This window comes from Ursus maritimus, unplaced genomic scaffold (genome assembly GCF_017311325.1).
Source record: "Ursus maritimus isolate PB19 unplaced genomic scaffold, ASM1731132v1 scaffold_19, whole genome shotgun sequence".
Lineage (NCBI taxonomy): Eukaryota > Metazoa > Chordata > Mammalia > Carnivora > Ursidae > Ursus > Ursus maritimus.
Window position 1 is genome coordinate 23,268,777 of NW_024424341.1, and position 16,665 is coordinate 23,285,441.

At 54.3% G+C, this 16,665-nt stretch overlaps 2 protein-coding genes across 4 annotated transcripts in view; one reads left to right on the forward strand and one right to left on the reverse strand.

The window, feature by feature from the left end:
• Nucleotides 1-3,348, forward strand: part of NFATC3 (nuclear factor of activated T cells 3) — a 121,552-nt gene extending 118,204 nt beyond the window's left edge. For 2 of the 3 annotated variants that reach the window (XM_008702545.2, XM_040633492.1), the window contains one exon: nucleotides 1,130-3,348. In XM_008702545.2, coding sequence (XP_008700767.2) covers nucleotides 1,130-1,251 — 122 coding nt within the window. In that variant the 3' untranslated portion in view covers nucleotides 1,252-3,348. The remainder of the gene's footprint in view (nucleotides 1-1,129) is intronic. The other variant, XM_040633490.1, reaches the window with a different exon arrangement.
• A 1,861-nt stretch (nucleotides 3,349-5,209) lies between these two features.
• Nucleotides 5,210-10,569, reverse strand: ESRP2 (epithelial splicing regulatory protein 2). The gene is made up of 14 exons (XM_040633493.1): nucleotides 10,372-10,569; nucleotides 10,155-10,283; nucleotides 8,582-8,695; nucleotides 8,358-8,472; nucleotides 7,982-8,080; nucleotides 7,708-7,762; nucleotides 7,527-7,637; nucleotides 7,319-7,451; nucleotides 7,190-7,232; nucleotides 6,728-7,029; nucleotides 6,400-6,612; nucleotides 6,096-6,294; nucleotides 5,763-5,949; nucleotides 5,210-5,213 (listed from the first exon to the last, which is right to left on the reverse strand). Exons 1-14 carry the CDS (start codon nucleotides 10,567-10,569, stop codon nucleotides 5,210-5,212), a joined length of 1,902 nt encoding a protein of 633 aa, XP_040489427.1.
• Between the last annotated feature and the right edge of the window lie 6,096 nt (nucleotides 10,570-16,665).

The window sequence follows — 16,665 nt, forward strand, 5'->3', positions numbered from 1 at the left end:
TCACTTAGCATGTTCTCAAGGGTCATCTATGTTGTAGCATGTATCAGAACTTCCTTCTTGTGGCTAACGTTCCACTGTATGGATAGCCCTCGTTTCGTTTATCCATTCATCACTTGGTAGACATATGGGTTGTTTCCACTTTGGCGCTATTGTGAATAATGCTGCTGTGAACTTGTATTCTAGTACAAGGTTTTATGTGGATATATGTTTTCAGTTCTTTTGAGTATATGCCTAGGAGTATAATCTTTAGTTGATAAAGCAAAGAATTTTCATTTCAAAGCAGAGAATTCTCACGAGAGAACTAAAGGTTCTTACGGGGGGGAATACGGGGCATTCTTTTTTTTTAAAGATTTTATTTATTTGAGAGAGACAAAGATAGTGACATAGAGCGTGAGGATGATAAGCGAGCACAAACGGGGAAAGAGGGAGCAGCAGGCTCCCCGCTGACCCTGGGATCATGACCTGAGCCGAAGGCAGCCGCTTAACCCACTGATCCACCCAGGCGCCCTGGCATATTATTTTCTATACTGGTTCCTCAAGATTGAAGTTTTTTGCACTGGACTTCACAGAGCACTATGTTCCTTGAAATGCTTGGCTTGTCATAGAAACCAAAAGAAAATCAAGACCCTTTTCTGAAAGGATGAGAACCCATGCCCCCAACATAATAAACGATGCTTGTATTAGCATAAGGTAACAAAATAACTCCCAAATCTTCCTTTAGTCTTATCAGAACATTTATTTGCATTCACTTTACATACAGAGTACACCACAGGAATCAGAAGGGGAAAACCCTCCTAAAGGGATGCAAATTAAGGAAAAGTTAGATTAACTTGAACTCATTTCAGATGTATTCTGTCTTCTGCTCTAGAGCGTAAGCTTTTAGAGTGATGGTAAGAATGTTTCCTGTTCTGAGCCATCTCCCTTCCCAACCCAAACTGAACTGAAAGGGAAAAAGAGGGGTCTGGAATGTTGTCTCCATTCAGTTTAGGAGCAGGCTTTAAGCACTGCATTTACCTTTACAGAAAACTTTGGAAAGGGAAAAATGTCTTTGAAATGGAACTCACCATTGAGCATCATATGGTCAGTCACACAGAGGTCACTAATCATTCTCCTTTTTCTTGTTTTTCAGTGAACGAGATAATTGGGAGAGACATGTCCCAGATTTCTGTTTCCCAAGGAACAGGGGCGAGCAGGCAGGCTCCCCTCCCGGGGCCCGATTCCCTGGATATAGGAAGATCCGATGGGCTCTGACAGTGCTTGCTGCAGCCATGTGTCCACCACCATGTACTTCTCAGCATGTTTCTCTCCTTGGACCTTGGGTTTCCAACTCTGTGGCCTTCAGGACTGGCACCAGGAGTTGGGTCACTGTATGTGGGGAAAGCAGGATTCCTCCACCTCAGGCCTTGGGTATATTTTGTAAAAGAACAGGAGCAGCATAGACTGAGCTTTGGGGAAATGAGCTTTGCTTTTTATATTTCAATAGGATACTTTTATATGATGGGTGCTTTGAGTGTGAATGCAGCAGGCTCTCCATTTCAGAGTTGCTGCTTTTGCAAGTGACCTGGTTGCTTAGCTATGATTGGTGATTTGTATTCCTTTATGGTCATTTGAAGGACTCTTTAGCTTTGATGACATTTTTAAAGTAGGAACTTTTGATAAAACCTTCCAGAGGCAAACATGAAAGAAAAAAAATTGTCCTAAGCCCACACCTATGCCTCAGAAACTCAGCATGTCCTAAAGCCTTTCATAGATTTATAGGAAATAAAGCCAAATGTAGCTCATACCTCTTTATAAAAGTAAACTGTTAAAGTGAGAAGAGACCATTCCAATCATTGATGTGTTGGAATATAAATGACATTCCAGAGCATAGCCTTTTTGTAACTTTCTAGGTAATCTTCCTGCAGTCTCTCCATACTGACTCCATGTTGAAATTGCTTTTTTCCCTCAGGGCCTTGGATAAGATAGCTACAAGTAAGGTGACTTTGAAAGGTGGGTTTTTTAGCATGGTAGCTTTAATATCCTGCCATCCTGAAACAAGTAGGCTGTGGAGTGCTTTTTCCTTTCGTGTCCTCTGGTCCCAGACCTTTTCTAACTGGGAGTATCTGCATTTGGCTGCTCTGTAACCTTTAAAGCCACAGCCTCATGATGGTTTAGGCAAATTTGCTGGTTCTGACTCCTTTCTAGAGGCCAGGCTGTGTCAGAAGCTAAGCAGAAATGAGCTATGCTTCAGAATAAGAGCAGAGAAAATACATGACTCCAGAAGGGAAGCTTTTAAGATTCACAATGGCATGGAAGGCTTATCCCTCATTCTGTTTACAGCCTAAAATGAGTCTGGCCTACCCTTGTCTCATCTGCATGGTCTAAAAACCAGCCTTTTCCCCAAAAGGCTTTGAGGCAAACCCAGACATGAGTTAGCATCATAGATCTGACCCTCCACACCAAAGATGCCCTGGTGCTGCTGCTGGTGAGGCTGGTGCCCAGGGCAGGGGCCAGCAAGAAACTCCAGCCTGCTCTCTACCAAAGGAGGTGCCCGAGTTGGGTGCTTTTTCCAAACCCTGCCCTTCCCCCTCCCTTTAATGGGATTAGTACCTATTCCAAGGCTGGGCCTATTTCAAAGCACCTGAACTTCACAGTATGTTTTCAAATGAAATCATTTAATTTCATTTATTCAGGAAGGACATTTTTGAGTGCCTATATGTGCGACAGTGTACTGAGTTGGTCAAGGGCTTGATGTTGTTACTCCAGGGGATTATGAGTCCTAGATGCTAGGACTTCTCTATTGAGGCCAAGTAAGGCCTGGGCAGGGGGAGCGGCTCATTGCCCACCACCTCTAGTCAGCCATGTAGGAGCTGTTGACCTACAGGATAAAGAAGTATGGTCTTTTTTTTTTTTTCCCCTTCAAATGATGATGATTTAGATTTTTTCCCTAAACCTAGTTAGAGAAAAATGTCTGTCCTTCAGCGAATCACTCTGGTCCCTCCTGGGGCTGGATGTTTTCCTATTTCCTTTAGTAAGTTTTGTGTCAGAGTGTGGATAGTGAGATTTGCTTCAGGGCCTGTAGTTGGCAGCCCACAGCTCCCTTTGGAGGGGTTTTGAGACATGAAGTTCCAGACAGCTGGCCAGACTTGCCTCCACACTTCTTGCCCTGGGGTAGCTGCCTCACATGGGGTTCTTCTTGCAAGAGTTCCCCTTGCAAGACCCGTTGGGGGTTGCTCTGCTGCCCTCAGGAATAAAAGCCTCTATGATCCAGAGTTGCTATGCACCAAATTTTGATGCCTTTTAAATACCTTGATGCCTGTAGCACTAGAAATGCTTTCCTATTTAAAATAAAAGTTAAATTTTAAAAGAGCTTTGTATACTATATAAGCGGTCTTGTATCATTTTGTAAAGTCTTTGGTTTAAGAATCAGTATTTTTTGGCTTTGCAGGTAAAGACTTTAAACTTCTGTGCAGCGTAAGTGGTGCTAAAGCACACATTCATTGGACGATGCAACTGACTTCTAGTGGCAACACTGAGCAACCGGGCACGTCCTGGCACCTACCCCTACCCCTTCCACCCTGTGCTACATCTTGGTTTGAGGAATGGGATAAGCAGCCTTCTACTTACTAGAGATACAGAGAAACATGGCTGAAGACAGCTCGAAAGGGACCAGATGTCCTCTCTTCAGGTTCATGTGTGGTGTTGCTGCATGAAGAACAGCCCATGCCTGCCCAGGGCTAACCACTATCACAGGAGCTCTGCTGGATCTGAGCATGAAGTTCTGGGGTGGTGCTTTTGTTTTTCTAAATATTTATTTATTTTAGGGGGGGGAGAGAGGGAGAGGAAGACCTCGAAATCACGACCTGAGCCAAAACCAAAAATGGGACGCTTACCCGGCTGTGCCACCCAGGCGCCCCCTGGCTTTGAAGCCCTGTTTTTAATATTCAGAACAGATAGTCATCTTTAAGGCTCAGATGGCCTGAAGTTGAAACACTGTATTTTATAAAATGGGCGATGTACAGTTAGGGAATTGGTTCTGTTATGTTTACAGCACTTGGGATTGTGTTTTCTGACACTTTTGTATTTTAAAACCTTTTATAGATAGGGGTGTAGTGCTCCTTAGATAACAAAGGGAAGAGCCAGCAATTCATGTTCCTCAGTTACAGGGCTGAAATAATAAACAGTGACAGGTTAACAGTGTCCTTGAAATCTGCCTGAGTCTTCCTCTGCCTGGGGCAGGTGTGGAGCCCCACACACTGGGGTCCAAAGCTAAGGGCACTTTGGCTTTTAAGAAGTCCACTTGGTTAGGAACCTTTGTTTATTTTACGGAGGAGTGAGTAGTAGAGTTCCAAATTCCTTCCGAAGCTTCAGTTCTGTACCCTCTAGTGGGTGCAAAGGACATTCCACGATGTTTGCTGAGTTCAGGACAACTGGCCTGCCCAAGGTGTGCATGAAAAGTAGGCAGAAAGTCCCCTTTAAAATTCAAGCCTGAGTTTTTGTGTGAGGGCCTCCTGCCCCCTAGTGTCCTCTGGGGATACTGCAGTACAGTCCATCCAAACACCTAGTGATTTTGCCACCTGATAGTCCTTGTGCCAAGCTGGAGGAGAGCTAGCATCCTTAGACCCCTGGCACAATGTGGCCACCAAGGATCAAGTATCCTGGGGGCTGGGGCCAGCATTCTCTGCCTCCTTGCCCCCTACCAGAAGGGAAAGGGAAGGCAGAACATTGGGATCTTTACTCAGAAGCTCCCAGGAGTCATACATTGAAGGCACCAAGGCTTACATTTTTAAAAAGCAAGCATTAGCCTGCTGTGGACATCAGCCCCCATAGTACCTGTGGGTATGAGCCATAGCCAAAACCGACCAAAGGCGCTCTCGGTGCTACTCAGGAGGCCCAGATCAGGCCACTGGGAGCAGGGTAACACCATTCCACACCCAGCCCTGCATGCAGCATCCAGCCATCATCTTTGGGATGAACAGACACAGCAACAAGTGGGAGATGGAGCTGGGGCTTGCGCTTCTCTAGGTGCCTTCTCAGAGTTCTGACAAGCCCAGAAGAAGCCACCTGGTTGAGGGTACTGGTTCTCTGGACGCCACGAGAGACATGTTAGACATCAGTCAGCTCTTACCTCCTGGCTCCCTCACCTACAAACACACCCACTCTTTGGGGGCCTGTAGCACAGTGCGAGGCGGGTCACCAACAGGCATCAAACTGGTGTAGTCATCAGGGGCTAACTGCAGAAGGGAAAGAGATTTAGGGGAGGGAGCTCTAGACTCAGCCAGGTTCCCAAGCCCTCCAGCCACACCTCACCTGATAGGCCTGGAAGATGCTGAGCAGATCCTTCATACCAGCTGTATATGGGACACCCTGCATACGGACCAGGGCTCCTGGCTGGGACAACACTGAGGTGGAAGCAGAGGCCAGGGCAGCAGGGGGTGTGGTGAGGTAGCCCACAGTGGTGGGGGAGACTGGGGGACTAGGACGGGAGAGGCAGGGATTTAGAAGTGCTGTCCCACCTATGGCCTAGACCAAGACCTGCCTCCCTCTTCCCCCGTCTCTGCCTTATACTTAGTTCAGTCCTCCTCCCTAAAACCTGTCTCCAGAGTCCTCTCTACTCTAATTTGTACATGGTATCCTCCAGACCTTACCTGTCACTCCCTCATCCATCTCAGATGAAGTCCCAGCTCTAACAGACCTTGGATTATCTGGTCCAGGAAGGGGATCATGACCCTCCCTCACAACAGAATGGGGGCAAGACTATGGCGTTTCTTAGCGGCTGGTACCTGGGGTAGTAAGCTGTGTAGTTCATGTAGAGTTGAGTGGCTGGCCCTGGGTAGTAGGCAACAGGGGTAGGGGCAGCAGGCACCCTGGCAGCCGGGAGCAGTGCTGAAGAGGGATACAGGGCTGCCGTCTCAGCGGGAATGAGCGTTGGGGTGGCCTGGAAGGTGGCGTAGGTGGGTGGTGAGAGGCCTGGAGGCAGAAGTAGAGAGTGCATCTGCAGGGAGCCCAGCACTGCCCTGGGTGAGGCAGCCAGAAGAGAGTCCCCATTGTAGAAAGTGAGGGTTAGAACAGCTTGGCCCCCACATGCCTCGTTTCCCAGCCCCTGGGACACTCACAGGGCAGCTTGCAGGGTGGAGGGGACATGCCACTGCGGCCCAAGGTGCCCCCCATTAGCACACGGCTCATCTCCTCTGTGGAGCAGGGGACCACTTCCACATAGCGTTCCTTCATCACTTTCTTATGGCAACGCTGAGCAGCAGCTAGGGCCCGCTCTGCCGATGTCATCTGGATGAAAGCGTCGCCCGATGGCCGGCCCTGTGCACACAGTGGTCTTATAAACAACCTGGCACGTGCAAGAGTGCCTCCCTCCCAACCTCACAGCCCTCTCTGTGTAGGTCTCCCCACTGGCAGCAGCCTCACCTGCTGGTTGAGCACCATGTGCACACCGTGGGGCCGGATGTCAGCAGCTGCCTCCCCCAGGAAGCTCAGGATGTCTTCGATGGTGGCTGTGTAGGGCAGGCCTCGCAGGCGAACGCAATCTCTCCCGGTCCCGGCTGCCAGTGGGAAGGGGATGGGGAGCAGTGGAGTGGTGAGCGTGGGAAGGAGCGGGCTGGATGCGTAGCGGTTCAGGACCTGGCAAGGAAGGCAGCAACAGGCCGGTCATGCCAAGCAGGGCAGGGGTACGGGGATGGAAGGGGGACCCTGGAGGAGAAGCACGTGGTGGGTAGGGGGAGCCCTGGGTGCTCACCTGCTGCACCTCAGCTGCAGTGCTCCGGAAGAGTTCAATGTATCGCTTACCCAGTATGCCCTTGTGCCTGCGCAGCGCAGCCTGTGCCAGCTCCTCACAGGCAAAGAGGGCAAAGGCATCACCAGTGGGACGGCCGTCAGGGTGGCGCACAAAGAGCAGCCCATCAGCACCCCCTGTCACCGGGCACTCGGGCCCCAGAAAGCCTAACACGTCCGCTGGCCCAGCAGAGAAGGGCAGTCCCCGCAGCCGCAGTATCACTTGGTCTTCCCGTGACAGGAAACGAGCCACCTCTAGTGACGTGCCTTGGTGAGAGGCATGGGAGTCACCTACTGACCCCATTTGTGCCGTTCCAAATACCCACCTACACTTGGCACGCAGGGGAGCAGAAAGGCAGGGGGCGGTGGGCAAGTGGGACACAGATCAAGAACCAGGGGAGCTACGTGCTGTCGGGAGCACACTCACCCCCTGCGATCTTGACAAACTCCTCTCCTGTTGCTTTATATACCTGTGGGGACAGCGGGAACAGCCCATGGGTCTCCAGCCTGGCAGGCCTCAGCTCTGCCCTGCTTCACTCCCAGCCCAAAGCCCCACCTCGATATAGCGAACGCCCATGTGGTGCTTGTGTCTCTGCAGCGCTAGGTCCCGCTGCTCGCTGTCCACAAAGCGGATGAGGGCCTCGCCATTTCTGCGGCCCTGGGCGTTGAGGCAGAGTGCTACGCCACCCCTGCGGAGCCAGTGCTGCGTTAGTGCCTCCTGGGCAGGCCTGCCCTCCTGAGCCCACCATTCCTGCCATACCCACCTGGCAATGTTGAGTCCTTTGAAGAACCGAGCCACATCCTGATCTGATGACTGCCAGGGCAACCCACGGGCCCGAACCACAGTCTCACTGTCCACCACATCGGCCTTGCTGCTGTGGGGGCAGGGCACAGAGTCAGAGCTGTCCAGCTACTGGCACCCCCGACCCCTGCCCGCACACTCACCAAGGACCTGTTTCATATTTCTGCTTTACCACCTCTGCCTTCGAAAACAATTGACCTGAGAGGAGATGGCATGGGGGTCAGCAGGGTCTGGTGGAGAGGGGTCTCCCCACCAAGCTCTGCAAAAAGAGGACAGTTGAGGGGGATAAGGAGGTGACAAAGGAGCTTCTACCTGTGGTCTCTCAAAGAAGGTAACAAGTGGGGACGGGGATTTTGAGGAAGAAAGAGGCAGACATTCACCCTGAGAGCGGGTGACAGGTGGAGAAGGGCACCTTACCACTGGACCCTTCGAGCAGGTGGAGGATGACAGCTACCATTGTCTTCACTTCCCAGACCCCAAAGTCATCCTCTGTGGCATCTGTCTCCAGCCCCAAGTCTATGAGCAGAGAAATAACAATGAGGAAATCCCAACATGAGAGGCCAGCACATCTGTTTTGATCCAGCTCATATATGCCCTTACAAGTCCCCATCCCAGACATATGCAGACGTATGTCCCTATTTCAGACACACCCCAGCACAGACACAGAGGCATGTGTCCTCAAGGACTCGACAGTCATGTAAACTCGCATGTGTTTATATAACCCTCCAGAATGCACATACTCAAAAACAGCCTACAGCTCCCCGCCACCCTAACCCTTCTGGGTCACAGATACCCTGTGCCATGGTGGCCACGGTGAGCTCCCTGGCAGGGCAGGCGCTTGGGTGCTGCACATGGAACTCTCTGCGGAGGTCGTAGAAGGAGAAGAAGGTGTCGGGGAGCACCAGGTTCTGGGGGCACATGGAAGTGGGCGTGAATGGGGAGAACTGAGCTGCCCTGCCCACCCCCATGACAGGGGTCCTGGGAACCCTACCCCCTGTTGTGCCCTCAGTGGCATACCTTCCTGGAGGCCTCGGGGTGCAGGACCTGTCGCAGCAGCTGCTGCCCATCAGTGCACAGCATGTAGGGGCCCCCGCCTAGCAGAGCCACATCCCCGCTCACCAGCTGTGAGAACTGGGGATAGGGAGTGGGGAGAGACAGACACAGACTCACAGCTGATCGGGCAGGAGGAGGGAGGGCACAGGCAGGGCCCAGGCTGCAAAGCCGGTTCAACTAGATGTTCAGCCCTACCCTGCCTGGGGAGGAGTTGGCCACAGGCGTGGGACCTGGTTCTGTGTCCCTTTTCTCCCCCAGTCCACTGTCACTTTCTCCAGGCCAAATGGGGGCAGTCACATATCACCCAAGCCCCCATCACACACACTCCCAAGAGTCTGGAGTGGGGCCAGAGCAAACACCTGGTGGAGTGGGACAAGCAGGTGGGAAGGGGCGGGGCAAAGCAGGTTAAACCTGTCCCTGACCAGGCACCACCCTCAGACAGGTGGGGGAGGCCCAATTCTGCCTGAGGCCCAGCTGGCTCATGGTCAATGGTAGCCCCGCCTCTAGGTCTGACCAACCGAGGGGCAGAGAAAATCCAAGGACAGAGCTCCACACCTGGACGCCAGGGGCAGCATGAGCTTTGACCCACACCCTATCGACCGGCTGGCACTGAGCTGTTTGCTCATAGAGGGGGTGGCACTTCTCAATCTGCCCAGCCCCCCAGCCTTCCTCCGTGCTGGAGAACAGGTACAAGCACTAGGCACAGGCCGAGAGCGGGCCAACCCAGTTCTCCTTCAGCACACTCCCCAAGTAGGGTCTAGCCTGGGAGCCCTTCTGCGAAAGGATCAGGTTCAACATCTTTGCACCTCATCAGGAACCACCGCAGTTGGAAAATAAAAGAATTTGTGCGTGTAAAGCACTTAAACTCATTACACTCAGGAGTCAGGCACAGGGTGAGTGCCGTAGTGAAGATAAGAAAAAGAAAACAGCAACGGGAACCGCCTCCCACTTCAGCCGGGGCTGGGAGGCACCCTGGGCCTTTGCACTCAGGAGACAGGTAGCCTTCAGGCGGGGTCCGGACAGCGCCCACGCCTGGCCAGCCGGCCGGGACAGGCCTAGACGAGCAGCTTACACCTGGCGGCGTCTGCCTCTGAGGCAGACCCCGCCCTACGCCCCCGCTCCAGCGTCTCCCAGGCGGGTGGGTGGGCCGAGGTCGCCGGCGGCAGGGACCGTGACCTATGGCCAAGACCAGGCCCCTCGGCCCTTTTGGCTTCCGGCCGCTGTTCTGGGAGACCTGGCCCAGCAGGTTCCCAAAGGCGTCTCAGCCTCACAGCCCCGCCGGCCCTGGGAGGGGTCTCGCAGCTTCCATCCCACCGCGTCAGTAGGAGTGGATCCCTGGAAAGACTGAAAAGTGAGGTGCCCCCAGGAAGGCCCGGCACACGCGGGAATCCCTGCAACTTTTAAACAACAGGAACTCGTCCTACCGCCCAGGCCAGTTGGTCGCAGCACGGCAGGCCTTGCCTCCCGCCGCCTCTCCCGCTGAGAAATGTCCCCGCGGCCCGGCCATGCCTCCACTCGCCCGGGCCCCAGCACTCACCTGCTGCAGCACCTTGTCCAGCGGCTCGGCCCGCGCCAAGCTGTCGGCGCTCAGGCCGCTCGCCTCGCGGCACTGCGGGCTCAGTGCGGCCGCCTCGGCGCGAACCAATGACTTGTGCAACGTCCCCACCTACGAGCGGCGGGGGTAACCGATGAGCCACTGCTCCCCTCGGATCCTGAAACTCCTAGGGACCCCACCAACCCCCTTCTCACCGTACCTGACGGCTTCGCGGCTCCACCACTTGCCAGACTAAGAGGATCAAGTCGGTCTCGTCGGAGCCCAGGTCCGGCCCCAACGCACCGGCCGTGGCTCCGAACAGTACGACCAGGGGTCCAGGCCCGGGGCGGGGGTCGGCGGCGCAGTCTGAGGTGGGGTTCGGGCCCGGGGGCGGTGGCTGGGGAGGCGGCGGAGTCATGGCCGCAGAGGAAGAGGGCGCTCGGCCAGACACACGCGGACCGACGAGGCGCACGCACTCACCGGCCGACGGCAGACACGAATCAGCTTGGGCGGGACACCGTGTGTCGGGGGCGGCACCTGCGGCCGGGCTGGCGCAGTGGGCGCTGCTGAGACCCGCCCGCGGCGCCCCGTGGGGCGGGGCGGCTACTGGCCCCCGCCCTCTCCGGGCGAGTTACCTGTCGGCTCCGCCGGCCACGTGACCGAGGGCGGCCCCGGGAACAGAGGGGGAAGGCCGCTAGAGCCTAGCCCAGAGCGCGCGCGCTCAGACGCCGGGCCTGGGAGCGCGCTCACGGCCCGGACTCCCGCCCGGTCAGAGGCCTTACCTGACTCGATCTCGTCCTCCTCTCTGTCCCTCCCCACCATGAGGCCGGAGCCAAGAAAAATGCAGAAACAGGGGCCTTCTGCAGCCCGTAGGGGTCACATGGGATTTGTGAAAATCACCAGGAGGCAGTCTAGAGGCCTTGTCATGACGGCCGGTCTGGGGGTGATAGAAGTCACCGAAGAGGGCGGTGAATTACTGGAGAACACCCAGAGGCCTGTGGAGAGGTGGTCACCAGAGGCCAACTGGATTGGGGGGGAGAGTCGGGGATCAGCAACGTTTCTTAGAGCCTTGGGTCGGAGGACCAGAGGTCACGGGGCTGAGCTTGTCCACACACGTGTGAAGACCTGGCCTTAGCCTGGCTCCAGTAAGTGCCCGCGGTGCCAAAACACTCTAGGTGGTGTGCAGGCCTCGGTGCTGGGGAAACAGGAAGCGCCCCGCTCCAACTCCAGAGAGCGCCACTCTAGACGGGGCTGAGCCGGATGGTCTGGGCATGGAGCCTCGCCTCTACCCCACGTGGAGACTGCTGTCTGTTTTCGTCGCCCTTCCCGCCCTTCCCGCCGGACGACGGGCCTGTAGCCTGGAGATGTGAGCGCGCTGGAGGGTGGGGGCTAGCGGCGAATGTGTAATGTGCACGTGCGGGCTGCAGACCCTCCCTCTTTTCTCCATCCGAGACCAGCAACCCAGTAAGGACAGTCCCGCGTGGAGGGCTTTCGCCCTGTCGTGCTTGGTGAGACTCCTTTACGGCGCGTTTCCAGGCATCCCCGGACTTCCTTAAGTGCTCCCATTTATATGACTGAGAAACTGAAGAGTCCGGCGGGAAGAAGGGACGTAGGGCTGCTGCGTCCGGACGTTCGGGCGATGCAGAAAGAGCCCGGGGTGGAGGGGGCGCTTCCGAGGCCTTGCCCAATGAACCAACACTAAAACGCGTCCCTGCTTAACGGATAGAGACCGAGGTGCCCAGTACGCAAGTGACTCGCGCCGGGAGCGGTCTGCGAGGAGCGGGAAGTAGGTTTTCCAGCGGCTTCGGGGTACGAGCGCTTCCTCGGGTATAGGCGAGTATCCGCCCCTTTCCGGACCGCCCACTCCGGCGCCTGCCCGCTGGTCCCCACCCGCGGAAGCGCTAGGCCAATCAGGCCGGGTGGGAGGGGGAAACGTCGCTCTTCGGGTCCTGCTCCCCTCTAGATAAGCCTGGAATGTCAAATATTTGTTGGGGGGGGCGGGGCCAACAGCGAAGTAAGCCTCCTCCCCTACTCACCCTGGAGCGCGCGTGCGCCTGGCAGAGTTGGGCCTTCACGCCTTTGCCGCAAACTGGTCTTCACCCCAGGACCTCTCCTAAAACTCCCTTGACGGGCATCGCTCCTTATCGGTCTCCTGTCTGGGCTCCAGCTTCTACAGGACAGTCCGGCGTCACCACCTTGCCATCTGAGCGCTAACTCTATCTCGGTCTCAGCCTTGCCGGAGCCCCTCTCCATTTAGCCTCTAGACCTTCACGCTAGGACCTTCCCTATTCTTCCTTCAGTTTGGGTCTCGAGGTCAGGTCTTCAGGGAAGCCACCTTCTTGAAGTGACCTCTCCAGTGTGGCACCTCTAGCCATCCTGGCAGCGTGGGGGTAACTCTGCCTCCCTCCAACCGTATGACAATTCCCGATGCTTGGGACTCTTCTTGAAAAACTAAATTCTTTAAAATAATGTTAGGGCCCCTGCTTTGCTGAGCTCCTTTACTCATCTTCAGGTGGATCCTCCCAGATCACAGTATTAATAGTAAACCCTCACTCCTTTCCCCCAACACTAAAGTAACTTCTAACACAATAAATAATTTATTGTCTCCTTACACCACACCCACCCCAACTCAGATCCTGGAGGACTGACTCCTCCCCAGTGCTTATCACTGCACCTGGTTGTAATACTTGCTCAAGACTTAATGAATGAATGGTTGTCTGAGTGCTTTGCTTTGCATCATCAGCCTTGGGGTATTTCAGCACTAGTAACCTTCCCTGGGGCTACTGGTCTTTTCCTCTAGGAGTCTCATGGGATCTCCTTCAACCCTTCCCATGTCCTAGTTAACCCCTGCTCTTTTCCAGATTTTCTCTGAAGGCACCTCCCTCAGTAGCAGGGGTCCCCACTGTAGTTTGAGATTTCTGTATTTCATTGGGCAGTGTCCCCCATCCCAGCCCAGCTACTAGGGTTCATAAATGATTAATGAATGAATTGGAAATAACATATGTGAAAGGGGTGAGCAAGGCTCCAAAGGTCCAGCCCATAGTTTTTCCCAAACTGTAATTCAGGTACTTGGGGAAAAGGAACTTGGTCCTTTGAGCCAGGCCACACACTCGGAATCCCATCCTTACCTCAGCCCCTCGAGGCCTGCCATGAAGGCAGCTGGTGCTCCACCGGCGGGTGCATGACAGGGCAGACACAGGGTGGGGATCCTCCTGTGGGGTCAGGAATGTGGCTAGTCATGTGGACCTACAGGGCATCTAGGAGTGGTGTAAAAGCACCCTCCTCTCTCCCTCCCGGGCCAGAAAATATCGCACTGTGGGAGAGGATACTAGCTGGATGCCTTGTGGGATCCACTCCAGCGATGTACACTCGCCGCCTCAGGCCCATCCACACCCTCTACGGCCCAGGGGGCGGCAACTTGACCATCCACAGCTATCCTTATCTCCCGAGCCTCCAGGGCAGCATGCTCACTGGACTTCACCCAGGTTCCCAGCTTTGCTCCTTTGACGAATCTCTGCTGAATACCCACCAGAGGGCGCACTGACCCTGTCGCCTGAACCAGGTGTTGGGGGCTGGGAGGAGGAACTTCCACAGGAGAGCCCAACCCAGGGCAATGATCCAGAACAAAAGTGAAAAGGAAAGGGCCTCGACACTGCCTCCCTCTGGTTTGAGCATCTTTGCAGCTCCTGGCTTCCTGGACGTAGACCTTTTTTTTTTTTTTTTAAAGATTTTATTTATTTATTCGACAGAGATAGAGACAGCCAGCGAGAGAGGGAACACAAGCAGGGGGAGTGGGAGAGGAAGAAGCAGGCTCATAGCAGAGGAGCCTGATGTGGGGCTCGATCCCATAACGCCGGGATCACGCCCTGAGCCGAAGGCAGACGCTTAACCGCTGTGCCACCCAGGCACCCCCGTAGACCAACTTTTTAAGCTTGCTTTTCAAGACCTCCAACCTCTCTGTTCCACTTCCACCCACCATGTGCCCGAGACACACTTACTGTGATTGTTCAGGTCTCCAGGCTGCTGCACATACTAAGCTCCTTACCCGGAGCACCCATCCACCTACTCCTGGCAAATTCCTACTTACTCTTCAAGACCCATCTCTAATAATTCTTCCTCCAGGTAACATTTGTTGATGCCTAAGCCAGGTTAGATAACCTGTTCTGGGGGCGCCTGGGTGGCTCAGTCAGCTGAGCGTCTGCCTTCGGCTCAGGTCATGATCCCAGGGTTCTGAGATCGAGCCCTGCATTGGGCTCCCTGCTCAGCAGGGAGTCTGCTGCTCCCTCTCCCCGCCACTCTGCCTACTTGTGCTTGCTCTCTCTCTGTCAAATAAATAAATAAAATCTTTTTAAAAAATAGATAACCTGTTCTGGGCCCCTGTTCTGTCATGATTTGGCCAGTGTTTGGCCTCTCGTGACTCCAGGGAGGCTCTGGCATCAGAAGAATAGGAGCCTGATAAACTGTGAGCTTTAGGGAGAATGAGTTGGCCTCCAAATGGGCTCAGTTCTGGCTACCAAACCAGCTCAGAAGCCGTGGTCTTGGTTGGGTTGCCCTAAGCCCAGGCACCCACCTGGTCCAGACAGGGGAGCTTGGAACTTATGTGAGCAAGAGGGAATGCAAAGGGCCCAGTGTAACAGAGAAAGGCTTTGCTCCAGCAAAGGCTATTGGCTGGATTCTCATCTGAGGAAGATGAGATTCTGTCCTGTGAAGCTCTCAGTCCCTTATCTCCTTCTCCAAGTCTGATAGGCACCAGGACCATATCCCGGAGAAGGGGGTGTATCACTCAATCATTCAGTATATGTTAAGCACCTGCTGTGTGCTGATAGTTATTAGTAACCAAGAAGGCAGTTGCACCAGTAACAGGCAGGTTAAGGGTTTGCTCTTCCATGGATTATATTCTGCCGGGAGCCAGGTAGGGGCGCCAGAGTCAATGGTTGTGCCTGGGCTGAGGCCTAAAGGCAGAGCTCAGCTGAGTCCCAAAAATGGGGGCTGCAGAGTGATCCGAGTGCAACAAGTGCAGAGGTCCAGAGTGAGGATAAGGTTGTCCTGTTCTAGGCAGTGAGGAAGCTGCTGAAGGTGGAGATGAACAACCTGAGGAAGAGGGGAAGTGAAAGTTGTGGGAAAAGGCCGGAGTCCCCTGCAGGGTTCTCATTCACGATGAGTGAGATGCATAAGATGCATTCAGTAGGAGCATTGTAAGTCGGGTTAGGCAGACAGTGATGGGCCTGATTTAATGTTTAATGGTGTCGACCTGACCCACGGAGAACAATGCATAGGAATAAGGGCATAAATTGGGACATGAGCAAGGAGGCTACTATGGGGATGAAAGTAGTTTGGCTTTGGGAAGGTAGAGCTGGCAAGACTTGGTGACCACCTGGTTGTGGGTCTAAGAATCAGGATAGTATCTAGAGTCCAGGATGAGCCCAGGTCTGCAGCCAGGGGGGATCATGTGGGTGGCAAGGTCATTGTGAGAAGCAGGGATCCTTACTTTCTGATTCCTCTCCTCTCCACAGTGCCAGCACAGATCATTGCTGATGAGGCCTTGACATCCTCTCCCTGCAATGGCCGTGGTTCCTATCATCTGCAGGGCCTGTGGGACTGGGACACCCTGTGAAGGGTCCATGGTCACCTGAGGCTGCCAGGTTGACAAGACATTCAGACTGGCCACAATCGAAGGCAGCACAGGCTATCCTGATGTCTACCCTTCCTCCACTTAACCCTTGACTGTGGACTCCTGCCTGTTTCCAGTACTGGCAAAAGGATCTCTATGGTCTCCCACTGTGGACCTGAAGTGGGAGATTGGTCCCACTGACTGGTCCTCAGCAACCCCTCTTCCGGGACCTAGGATGGAGGTGAGGGAGGCAGGGGTTTGGGGTCCTTGTCAGGGCCTGAGGGAGACAGTTGGACCTTAAGAGAGTGGTGTACCCCAATCACCAATGGGTTTCACTCCAAGAGCACAGGAGGGGCAGGCCAAGATGGTGAGTTGATTCATCCAGGAGTACTCTGAAAGGCTAGAAAGGGCCAGCCATTGGCCAAGAGGAAGGAAGGAACGAAGGGGCGGGCTAGAAGTCTTAAGGCCAGCCAGAGGATGATCAGGACGTTGTCTGGCCCTCAGGAGGAAGTGTGTGGAGGATCAAGACTTTCCGTATCCAAACATACTGGTCTCCCTATCCTAGAGTGACTCATGGTGCTGGTCATATTGCCAGCTGTCAAATCTGCCCATTCTATTTGACTCTGATTCCTCAAGCAGGGAGTCTGTGTCCTCTTTGGATCTCTAGTTTCCGTGGAGTGGGAATGGTAGGTGGACTCCCTGGTCACACCACCAGTCCTGCTCTGCTCGGTCATCTGCCAATGGCCCATGGCCACAGGGTTGAGGCTCAAACACACTTTCTCCGGGGCACCAGGACTGCTCGGTCTGGAGGGGTGACTCCATATTGCCCGCAAATAAAACTTTAGGCCGGGCAGCCTTCTAACTTGGAAGCAAAACACATTGACCTGGTCTATACTTGTCCCA